Source organism: Anastrepha obliqua, chromosome 1 (assembly GCF_027943255.1).
Source record: "Anastrepha obliqua isolate idAnaObli1 chromosome 1, idAnaObli1_1.0, whole genome shotgun sequence".
Lineage (NCBI taxonomy): Eukaryota > Metazoa > Arthropoda > Insecta > Diptera > Tephritidae > Anastrepha > Anastrepha obliqua.
The window spans coordinates 80,834,175-80,847,295 of NC_072892.1; the positions used below are offsets into that span (position 1 = coordinate 80,834,175).

The following is a 13,121-nucleotide window of genomic DNA, read 5'->3' on the forward strand; positions in this document are numbered from 1 at the left end:
CTTTAATGCAATAATTACAAAATGTTATTGAACATATAGATTCCTGAGCATTTGTGTACCTAATCCAATGATAATACAAACTAACAACAAATAAACTATATAAATATATCAATTGTCCAATGTGTAATTTATAGTGTAATTACGAACGCAAAAAAAAAAAAAATAAAATAAAATAAAATAAATAAAAGTAACTTTAAATGTTTTGATTATGTGTATAAAGGTGAATTTTTCTCTAAAACATACCTACATATGCACTACATATATACAAAACCTACAAGTATAAGTCGTATTATTCAATGGATGAATGAGTATTGATGAACAACTTTATAAAGACCGTGAACATTTTTTATGTGAATCAGAAAACCTAAATAAAGTAATAAAAACTCAATATCTTCTCGAGTATAAAATATAATAGTAGTTTTTGTAAAAATTATGGAAACTTGAGTTAAAATTGGTTTTATTTCTAATATGGGGAGGTGTCTCAGGAGTTAAAGGTAGAGTTTTCTTCATGCTTTATAAGCTCGCCTTTGTATACGATTTTGTTTATGCTTTTTGTGTCTCAGAATTTGTTTTGTTGTTCACTTTTCACCAAATTTATTGCTTCTATATCTGTATGATCTTGAATATGTCTTCATTTGGCTATTCAGAATTTGCGTAAATATCTTCAATTGGCCTCAATTTTGTGATTCAGAATTTATTTACATCGCCGTGATTTTTCATCGATTCTAAAAGTGCTAATCAAAAGTATTTGTCAATAATTACTGTTCAAATTCACTTTTAGTGCTTTTCACTGTCTAAGTTTTTATAAGTATCATTGTAAGTAAATCAATCATTCACTCAATTTCACATAACACTTTAATCAAATAATCTATAGCTATGTTTCTGAAGCACCCAACTTCTACTACTCAGTATATTTCCAACATACTCGTTTATTCAAGTTCCACCAGCACCAAAACCACTATTAGCACATATTCATATCACCTTTATAAACGCGCTTCAGTAAATGTTTTATCGCTTAACTAAATTTTTGGACATTGTACTAAAATAAATACATATTTTCTATCATGGACATATTTCCTTGTTCATAATAAAATTTAACAGAGGCGCACTCCAACTCTCCCTATACAGAAGGCGACAGCAGAAGCTATAACAAAGCCTAAAGATTCCCGTTATGAGTATGAAGAGATGGTAAAAAGTCAACCTCATGTTCGATGTGAGGATGAGAGCGCTCCCTTGGCGCACAAAGCTAAGAAAGCGGAACCTGTTTATATAATTGACGATGAAGACGAAGAAGAAGGGGAGAAAGAGTATGCCGACGATCAAGCTGAAGATTCTAAAGATGAGGCCGAAGATGATATCGATGCGTTCTCGCCGAATATCTCGGCTGACCAGGGTGACACAGATTCTGATTATTTTGAGCGGCCTCGCCCTTCGCCACGTTACACAAGTGATTCTGAGAACGACTACCGACCATTTCGACCCAACGTCGATCGGTTGGGAAATATTTCTGGTCGCAGCACACCAGATCTCTCAAGTTCCACATTTGGTCACCGAAAATCTGTAAGTTTCGACTTGAGTGGCGATGAACGGTCCAAATCCGACTACGAACGTTCACGCACTCCTGATGGTTATTCACGGTATTACGATTCTGAACAAGAATACAGTAGCACTCGCCCTCGTATGCCACGCAAGGGCATATTGCGCTCGGCCAGCCCTTCATCATCCAACAATTCGACACTGGAACGTTGCAAACGTCCCGAAAAACTGCCACCAATAGTGCCTACAGTGGCGCGTATCAAAGAAATCGATTCGCCCACAGTTCAACACGTCCGATCGTGTTCACCTTTATCCAGCAGGGATGGTACTAGTGGTACTAGTAGCGGCTATCGAAGTCCTCCACCGCTACCTGAAAGAGTGCTGGTGTCTACTGAAATTGAAAGAGATAACCCATTCCGTGAAGCATTCCTCGATAAAACCAAAATTGATGAATACACTGAATTGGCAAAAGCTATGTCCAAATCTCCTTCAGCACTGAAATCACCGAGGGAACACTTTTTCTTTGGTTCGAAGTCGACTGAGAATTTGTTATCAGCAGAACGTTCAGTCTCAAGTGGCCGTAGTACTCCAAGTACAGTGATTAGCACACAGTCAAAATCCACCGAAGATCTACTGTCAAGCTCAACAGGTGCCAAACCAAAGAGAATACCGCCTCCTATAATGCCGAAACCGGTGACTAAGAAAGCTGAGCTGGTACATAATGTGGCGTTGGATGCCTTTCAAAAAGCTGATGTTGGTTATGGCGACTTTACGGTTTTCGAACACGATCCTACCACAAACACAATTCATGAAGTGAGTTCGCCGCCACCTCCGACAACACCAACACTCCCATTAACTCCACCTGCTGGTAGTATTGCAAAACTTCCCCTGCGTGTGAAAACGCCACGTAGTCCGTCGCGCCCGCGCGAAAGCCCACCTCCACCACCCATCAATTATGCTACGATGCCTAAACCTTCTTCGCCGAGTGTACAAGTGAGAAAAAACGATGAAGCTGAAGCGTATTATATGGAGGTGTTGCCACCTCTCCCGCCGCCACCTGCAGACGAAGTACCACCTTCGCAGCGCCGCCACTCGGAGTTTATACACGAAAATTCACCGGACCACATATTGGTTACTGAAGACGAACACCGTACAATAATGTTGAATGAGAATGAAATTCGCAATCAGTTACGTAGTATAAGCAGGAAGTCGCAAATACCAGAGCTGGGCGTACCGCACGAAGATGCGCCACCAGTTCCAAATTATGCGAGCATCAAACACTCGGTAAATCCATTTATAGATAGTTCAGATGACAATTTTGATTCATTACCACTCCCTCCACCGCCCGAAAACCTGCTTTCCTTTGCGGCTCAAAATCCCGGTTGTGACAGTAGTTCCCATTGTGATAGCGAATCTTCAACTATTAACATTGCTTCTCCTATTTCTTCTATTACTTCTCCCAATGCAAACATGCAGCCAAAGTTGGATAACTTATCATCAATAGCAGCAGTACAGACAGATACTCCATCCAATAACCCTCTCTCGCCCACACAAATATTCCCCACAGCGCAAATTCTTCCTGTTCAATACACCAGCCTTCCGCAGCCCCAACAGGCAAATATTGCCCAAGTCCTAACTGGTCATTTGATCCCAACTAGTAAAAACAACCTCTCGAATTCCCAACAGAACCAATCGCTCTTTACTGTAGGCGGTCTTGTACTGCTTCCACAGGCAACGTTCTCTACATCAACGTCGAAAACAACGTCATCGTCATCATCATCTTCGTTGGTTACTACACCTATTTTCCTAGCCAGTAGTGGTGCAACAGGCGGTTTATATATAAAACCACCCCAGATTCAACAACAGGCGCCTCAAATTCATCTGCATCAGCGTACATTACTGGTGAGTGAATCGACAACCCAACCAAAACCAGAACCATTTGTTGAACACAACTCCACAGGCAGCAATAGAAACACTGTTAACACATCGTCAGTGGGCAAAGCCACAGACACCTTTACCAGCAGATCTAGTACGAAACCTGCAGCAACTAGCATTGCCTCGTTAACCACTTCATCATCGTCGGCTACATTTTCTTTTAATCCCTATCCCTCCCATAGCGATTCCACGACATACACAATTAAAACCGCCAGTACCGCAACTAAACCAGGACTGTCAATGGAAACACCAGTTGCTAATGTTGCCTCCCCTACACCATCGTATACGTCAATGCAATTTCCCGCAATATCCGAAATAGTTGCGCAGAACTCAACTGTGCCCATTTCCTCTTCCGGACGTCCCGTTCATATCAGCACCGGTGATTATCAAAACACAGTGCACTCATTAGACCTCTCTACCTCCACTTTGGCTTCCATGGAATCTGAGTCGACATCCTCGTTGCAGCGCACCTTAAATGCAGCCTCTTATTACGAGACGGCCGAAGAAATCTACTCCACCATAGAAGAGGAGGCCATCTACAGTAACAGCTCGTTCTTTGACTCCCGTCGTAGTAGCGACACCTCAGTGAATTGTCGACCATCAACGTCACCGCCGCCACCTCCATTACCACCCAAGCGGCCGTTAAAGCCAAATCATGTGAAATTGCGCACAGCTCCTCCACTGCCAACCAGCGCTCGCCCATTGAAGTTACGTTCACAATCCCAACCACAATTGGACTTGACATCATCACCATTGTCTAGACCAAAGTTTGCAGGTGTTGTACTGTCGGGCGCGATGTCGCCGCCCACTGGGAAGGAGACCACAGTGTGATGGTGAAGACATTGTGAGGAGGAATGTTACTGGCTGTTGTAGGTGAAACGTTAAATGGTAAAGCAGCGGCATCAAACTTGATTTCTGATGTTTTTCCTTCCCTTCGATTTGTAAGCCACCCACCCGTAAGTTAGTTCGTTTACTTTGTGTGAAACTGGCGCGAAGGTGTCAGCCAATTTAATTGCTTGAATTTCAGTCTGATTTGCAGCTTCGTCTCCACTATTGCCTGTTGAAGCGCTAGGCGCCTCGAATAGCTACCGTCGAATCCGCTGCTTGTCTTTATGGCGTTACCCCCCTTTCGTGGTTGGCGCTGTTGAATTTGTTTGTTGGTGTTGTATTTTTGGGTTACCCAGATTCCTTTTTTGTGTAGCTGTTCTTAAGGTATTGCAAATAAGCGAGTTTTTGGGTTAAGTTTAAACTTTTAATTTGTTTTGCTTTGAATCCATTCATTCTCCTGGAAATAAATTTAAGAGAGTCGCATACTTCACACATATACATATTTAGTTTACTTAACAAGAGTTTACCACGGCACTAAGATACTGACTAAATATTCCTTTTTTTGTTCGATTTACAAGCTAATTTTCATTTCACTGTGTAAGAATTGCCTGCAGAAGAGTTTTCAAAATGATTTGCATTTAAATTGAAATAACACTTTCCATTACATTTAATTCATCACTGTTCCATAACAACCTTTATTAAGGTATAAAAATATGTATGCTGTAATTTATAATTGCAAGGAAATGAAAAGGGAAAAGATTTCAAAGGACTGTTTTACGAAATGAAACGAAATACAAAAATATTTCTATATAACATTCGACGTATGAACTTTGAAGCTAATTCAATTCCGTATTACATAAATATATATACATATACACATATATATTACATATATATATATATATATATTATTGCACATACATATTTAATCGGTGTTTTGTAAGAGCGCATATTAAATATTTATCGAACCGAATCATTCACCTAAATGGATTTATTGAGAGGAATAATTGTCACATTTGAGGTGTAAAAATTCGAATGAATGATTTATGCCAAAAAGATGCTTTTGTTGTGTGTGTACTGAGGGCTGAAGACCATTTCTGACGGCCACCATTTCATCTGCTCATTCACGACAGTCAATTGGAAAATATCATTTACTAATTACTTACAAAATTTCATTACAGAAATTAATGACAACAATTTTTCTAGTTTTGTGACTAGTTTCTTTTACATATAACTGAAAATATTTATGAGTAATACGGCTACTACCAATTAATATGAAAAGCCTCATATCATTCATGCACCATAGTAGTAAAGATACGTAGTTTGAATTGCAAGAGATAAGCTATCATGTACATTTCTCCATCCAATAGCAAAAACAACAGCACACTTCCAAGACACTTTGATTTTAGTAAATAAGCAAACACATACATTTACATAGCGTTCGGTATTATTTAGGATAATTATGGACAACTTTTTATTTTATCTTATTTGAATAACAAATATAGCAATAAGTTTCGAAAAGCTCACTTCTAATAATATTGTAATAAAAATTAATTCTGCGTTATTTGAATTTGTTTTATTTTGTGCCGTCTTATTTTTTATCATCTTTTAACGATTTTTTGAAAACGGTTTTATTATTGGAAGATTGTATAAGTCGACAGAAGAAAAACCCTGCCAAAAATTAAGAAAATCTATTGAATATACAAAATATTCTATTTCTTGTATCTAGTCTAACCGGATTTACTTTGCCCCTGTCTTTTGCCACACTTAATTGCAACTTACACTCTTTGGCCTACTAATTGGACTACTGTCATTCTCTTTCCATTAATCTTTATCTTCATACGAGCAAATACATATTTATTTCAGTTTCTGCGTTCAGATCCAAATGTTTATTAACTCTCTCTCTCAAAAAACAAAATATAAAAAAAAAAGTTCAAGGAAACTGCTTAGCGTCAGAATGTTGCTGTCTTAGCTTTGAATTAGAATTCATATTATTATTATGCCGTAAAGTATGCGAAATTCCTCACATACCTTTGAAAACGTTGACCAGACACTCGTATTGCAGATCAGATGATATCACAGCCTAACATCCAGAGTAGTTAATTGCTGCAACAAAGTAGATATTCCATTATTGTGATGGACTTGTTGCAGGATAATGGACCTTAGACCTAAGTTGCTAATATACCTCGATCGTTTTGTCCTGCAGCCAGTAGTTGGATAGTTGGATGAATAAACACTGAAGAGATCATTGCCTCTGGCTAAGATATGGCACCTTTATCTATATAATTACATTTCGAATTACTAACGGATCTAAGCTCGTAGTTTTTGTCACTTTATAAGGCACACTCAATAGTACAACTTTAAATTATGACAAAAGCAAAATTAGAGCTCTCTCTGGCGAGCTACTGCATTAACATAGACTTGCGTATGGCAAAATTTACTCGGAGGTTTGCTGATGACTATAGATATTAGAAAAAACTCAGAAATTTTGTTTCATGCTCCGCAGAAGCATAATCAGCTATAAGGGCCGTTATTTAGTTGGACGTAGAATACCATCACCACACTTTAATGAGTACCCCATTAAACTGACTACGTACGAAAAATGTGAGTCAATCATAATTGTACGTGGCAAAATTGATTTGCAAACAATGTAGTTATTGAAGTAGCCAACGAAGGCTGTGAACATCTGGTATGAGTTGTTCAAAGTGTGCGGGCTCATGAGTTTTCATAAGCATCCTTTGTGTTTTGTTACTAAACCGTATAAGAAAAATATTGATATAAGCACAGGTATTGTATATGCATATTTTTGATGTTGGTATCAATGCCTTAAATCCGTTAATTTAAGGTAATCGACTTTAGCATGCACCTTGCCTATATACAGCCCACAGCAAGTGATAGCACATCAACATTTTGACCATTTGACTATTTTTCTTTTTTTGTGCATAATTTCTATTTATAAAAGTCAAGCTCATTGTCTAACAAACACCATGTAAATACAAGTTTTAAACTTTTTATTTAATAAACAAATTAGCAAAATTCCATAAATTTTCCACCACAATTCTAGGAGTTTAATATTAATTTCTAGAAAAATTTGTGGTATGCAGTTATAGGTTATTAGATTTTAGTACAATAAAGTGGAAGTTTGAAATTGCTAAAAAATCCCTTTTATTTCCGTTTATTTTTTAGTTTTTTAGGATTTCCTGATTCCTGGACGTTCCATATAAAAATTAAACTTTTCAAAATGTTTATATGCTAACCGTGGGCTGTGTATTTACACCTGTGTTCACAATAACAGTAACGCGACTTTCCAACATTTTTTTCTTTTTTAATTTTTTTTTTACTCTATTTTCGCTTTATTTATTTATTTATTTTTACTTATTTATTTTTATTTATTTATTTATTCTTTATTTAATATTTGTTTTTTTTTTATTTTTTTTTATTGTTTTTAATTATTTATTTATTTACTTTTTTATTTGTAATGTTTGTTTTTAATATTTGTTTGTTTGTAATTAAAAAAATAAAATAAAAATTTAATTCTATTCTATCAACATTTAAATTATTCTAAAACAAAAACCATATAACTTAAAGTTTCAAATTTGGAAAAAAATCAACAAATTTTATGAAAATTTAAAAAATTTTAATACGAATTTTTCGAAAAATTTCGACTATGCAGTCTTTTTATAGCCCAATCAATTTTTGTACTTATATACAATAATAAAGTACAAGTTGCCCTCTGATTGTTTATATTGTTTCAACCATGGTGATAGACATTTTCTACATAGAACAAAACCAAAAATAAAAAATAAAACAAATTCTTGCGCACTTTTATAAAAATAAAAATAATGAGCATAACAGAGAAAACTATCCAAAATTGTACAATATGTTGATTTGCTATCGGTTGTCGCGGCCTGTATACCTACGTATGCTTCTATATATTGCCTTGTAAATCAATGGCAGTTCTTTGATCGAGCTTGTCCTCCAATTTGTTAACGTTATTCTAGAAATGGAGTGATCTACAGTTTCATGTGGTCTTCATGCGTCATGAGACTTTTTGTAATACTCATTCTACGCTTCAGTCTACACTGCACGGCGAACTTAGCGCCATCCTAATGGTAATCACGCACAAACTCACTCGACTACGACATTATCTTATCAGTTTGTCAAAATTTATATAAGAATGTATTTCTTATCTCCTTCCATTGTGCTTGGCACCAAAAGAGCGCTTTTGTCCCAACTAATTATCTTATCTCCTGGTACTCGTACATATTTTGATTTTTCTACTCACTTCCGCCTACGCATATACGGCATACATTCATACATACGTATGTAACTCCATGCATTTTGGTATTTTTTAAACAAATTGTAATAGATTTCGGAAATTATTTTCGTAGCGCCATCTAGCTGATCTTTGTTGGAAAAGCTTTAGAGTCGTTACCACTCTATGGGAGATTTTTTGCTTCTTATTATTTTATTTTAATTTAGCAAAAAAGCCGGTGCGATTATCTGTGAATCGTTGCCATTGTTTATGACGGCTGATTAAACAGTTGCTCGTAGACAAAAAATGCAAAAATGTGAACATTTGTTTAAGAATAAATGTATGTATGTGACTAAAGGTGTTAAGGTGTGAGTTTGTGTTCAGCTACGTTAACTTTTTAACAATTTTTGCCTTTTAATTCTCTTTAAGTCCCATTTGCTTAGCCTCTGCATCTCATCATAAAAGCAATTTTCACATCATATTATGTTGCCATTTTATTTAGCCTTTCCCTTACTTCACGTTGAAACATAATAAATTTTAATCAACGTGCTCGTTTGAAAAATAAAACAGCACTTTGGCTGGACTTTAATTGGCGATGGAGAATTTGACGTAATATTAATTACATATCGTCCTCAACACCAACTGCTGACGTTCAGGTTTCAACCTGCACCATAATGCTGATGAACTTTGTTTTACTCATACTTGGGGTCAAAAATTGCCGTATTTTCTCCTCACTTCAGCGCAAAGGTGTAGTGTTTTGTCGCAGTTGCGGCATTATACCTCGATTCCACTAGATTTCGAATTAATGATGTAATGCTGTTGCGCGAACAATGTGTATAACCGTCGATACCGATACTGATACCGACACCCACACCGCTACCACTACGAGTATTACCTACACTCCAGATGTTGTCACGTATCTACCCACATTTTGTGTAGAAGGATAAAACAAAACAATGTGAAAAGTCGGGAAAAGTAGTTTTTCTTATTAGATTTCCTTTATTTTCATTTTTGCAATAAATTTATCACCTGCATCAGGAACGAATGCAGAGTAGCTTACCGGTGTTTCACCCCTTCTTCGAATTCAGCGAAAGAAAAAATGCATCCAAGCCATAAAACCGACAGAAGATGGCTTTGGTGATAAATGAAGAGCTGTTGTACTGTTCACTTTTAGCAGCTGATTGTATGTGAGTGTGTTTGTATGTGCTGAGCTAGGAATAAAATTTCAACGAAAACAAAAAAATAAAAAAGTGAAGGTTGTGCTGCGGTCGTTGTCTGCCACCCATTCGAAAGCTAATTTCTCATTTTCCACCCATTTCAAAGCTAATAAGGGAATCATTTATTACTAGAAGTTAATTAAAGACTATAGAGCATAATGTATTTGTGTTCAAAGGAATTTTCAATAGATCATGTTTTAATTTAATTCCAAGTTCAATGGAGATTTATTTAAAAGAAGTAGTTAACTGTCTCAATATAGTAAATTTTGGAGTGGATAAACAATAATTATTAAATAAATACTCCCACTGAACTTTCGTATGCGTTAAGAAAAACAGTTAATTAATACGAAATGAAGGCATACTTTATTCCAGATTTTAATTTAATATTTTTTACATGTGCAATAATGTATGTTTTTCTTTGTTAAATAGTCACCTTCATCAGAACACATCACCACATCAAAAGTGCCTAAATCGGTTTCCGATAAGAAACGATTCTTTGAATCAGCTATGGAAGATCAACACAAACCATCACAAAAGACAGGTAAGAAATAAATCGATATACACCCGGCGAAATTACTGTAGAGGCAATACATATTGACCATTTACCTATCTGTAATTTTCAATTATTTTTGTTTTTGTTTATAAAAATATAGTTCATTCTATAACAACGACCAAGATAATCAAAGTTTCAAACTTTGACAAATAAAAAATTTCAAAATTTTCAATAAGAATTAAAAAAAAAAATAATGTGTAGCTCAAACTTTTTGTGGATTTGATAAGTTTTTTAATAACGATGTTTCGCGTTTTTTTTTTTTGTAAAATAAAGTGCATTCGTTATATATGTACATATATATAATTGGCGCGTACACCCTTTTTGGGTGCTTGGCCGAGCTCCTCCTCCTATTTGTGGAGGAACCTACAGTATCAAACCGACTCGGAACGGCAGATATTTTTTTATGAGTAGCTTTTTCGTGGCAGAAATACACTCGGATGTTTGCCATTGCCTGCCGAGGGGGGACAGCTATTAGAAACAACTTTTTCTTCGTTTTTCGTCTTTCACGGAGATTCGAACTTACGTTATCTCTGAATTCCGAATGGTAGTCTCGCACCAACCCATTCGGCTACGGCGGCCGCCGTATATAAGGAAAATGTGCATTCGGTATACAGTGGCCGACAGAAGTCCACATACACCCCTCCCTCTCGTTGTTTACAAAGTACAAACACTTTGCTTAAAAATGTGTTTATGCAATTTCATTTGAAATCTTTTTCTAATCGACTCAATTAAAACAAATCCATTCTTTAACATAAAACAACACCGTTATGCTAAAAAACGCAAAAACAGCGTTTCGGTTTCCTAGCTTGTACTCTGATATCCTATGTTGTGAAACGGTAAAATACCGATTTTAGTTGCAATTTGAATACTTAAGCATCTACAATGGCTCCTCGAAAAGAAATATCAGTTCACGTTAGAAATTTAGTTTTTCAGCACAGGAAAGAAAAAAATCATACGGCGAAATTTCAAAAATCTTAAACTTAAGTCGTGCAACAGTCCAGACCATTGTAAAAAAACTTTAAAAATAGTGGTTCCATCGAATATAAGCCGCGCAGCAAACTATCTCGCAGAGACGTCAGCTTGATCCTAAAAGAAGTGGACAAAAATCCAAAAGTTTCTGCTCCGAAATTGGCCGAGGATATAGCAAGCTCATCCAACAAGTGTGTTCATCCAAGAAAAATTCAAAGAGCTCTGAACAAAAAGGGCTTTCATAGTAGAACACCACGAAAAAAGCCTTATTTCTGAAAAAAAACCGTAGACTTCGCCTGGAGTTCGAAAAAAGCACACAGGATGTTTACCGATGAGTCGAAGTTTAATATATTCGGTAGCGATGGAAGAGCAAAAGTGTGGAGGAAAAAAATACTGCACTGAGTTCGAAGAATTTGGTATCAACAGTGAACCATGATTGCGGCAATGTAATGGTTTGTGGAGCTGTTGCTGCATCTGGAGTTGGAAGATTAGTATTTATTGAAGGTAATATGGATCGTTATAAATACAAATCTATATTGGAAGTCAATCTGAAATCTTCGCTGGATGATTTGGAGTTTGGGTCTTTCAACTGGATAACGATCCAAAGCACACAGCACACATTGTGAAGGATTGATCGCTTTACCACATGCTCCAAGGCAATAAAATACACCACCGCAAAGCCCAGATTTGATGTTATTGAACATGTTGAGAAATTTTAGATCGAAAAATTAGAAAAAATCCGATTTCAAGCGTTTCAGTACTCAAAGAACGACTAATAGAAGCTTGGAACAATATAACTTCTGCAGAGTTAAGGGGGTATTCTAGTCAGTGAATAAAAAAAAGCTATTGATAGTTTTGCTATCCATTTTTTTATCATTTATTTATTTATATATTAAGAGTACACGCATGGAGTTATGCGTCCTTGAAGTCATTTGAAAAAAAAAAGATGACAAATTCTTAATTAATATGAATGTCATTATCGTATGACGCAGAAAAAAAGAGAACATTTTTTTTCATAAAATGGCGGCCCGATTTTTCCCTAATTTTTAAGCTTTCTCGAATTGCTTACACATATTAAAAAATTGAAATTTCCAGTTTTTCGTGCGTCATCCGATAGAGAAATATTTTAAGAATATTCATAATAAACTTCCAGCAGATCGGTTGATTAGATTTTGAGATATCGTGCCGACCGTATCGAAAGAAGTAGTTTCGAGAAAAACACGTTTGAAGTTCGCCGTCCGCTCAAACCAATCCAGCTGTCGCGTCACTAAAATAGTTGTAGCTTCGAAAATAATTCGAGTTTAGAAAAATCCTTTTAGGGAGATATTTTTGAATACTTAAACTATCGAATTAAAAAAAAAAATCCATTTTTTCAAATTTCTACACTAGAATATACCCTCTTAATAAATTTAGTCACCTCGATGCCACGACGGCTTCAAGCTATAATTAATGCTAATGGTGGACCATCTAAATACTAAGAAGCAATATTACTTAGAGTTAAGTGAAGTTTTTCACACTGGAGTAAGATATTTGTGTACTGTATGTAGACTTTTGTCAACGTTGGTTTTAGGTTTTTTTGCCATGTATGGATTTTATTAAGTTTATAATGATTAGAAAAAGCTTTCAAATAAAACTGTGTAAACACATTTTTCAATAAAGTTTTTGAACTCCCAATCCAGTGGAAATGAGGGGTGTATGTAGACTTTTGTCGGTCACTGTATAAGGTAAATGTGTGATACTTTCAGGGGAAAACATGATAAAAATCAACGAAAACGTTATCTACTGAACAGGTCACTTGAAAAAAGAGAGTTACCTAGTTTAAAATACC

The 13,121-nt window shown here is 36.0% G+C and overlaps 1 protein-coding gene across 11 annotated transcripts in view; it reads left to right on the forward strand.

Annotated features, from left to right (window-relative positions):
- The window catches only part of LOC129245338 (protein lap4), a 219,992-nt gene that overhangs the window by 159,102 nt on the left and 47,769 nt on the right, over nt 1-13,121 (forward strand). For 9 of the 11 annotated variants that reach the window (XM_054883437.1, XM_054883461.1, XM_054883505.1 and 6 more), the window contains 3 exons: nt 1,102-2,820; nt 3,013-3,438; nt 10,201-10,312. In XM_054883437.1, coding sequence (XP_054739412.1) covers nt 1,102-2,820; nt 3,013-3,438; nt 10,201-10,312 — 2,257 coding nt within the window. The remainder of the gene's footprint in view (nt 1-1,101; nt 2,821-3,012; nt 3,439-10,200; nt 10,313-13,121) is intronic. The other 2 variants (XM_054883474.1, XM_054883497.1) reach the window with 2 other exon arrangements.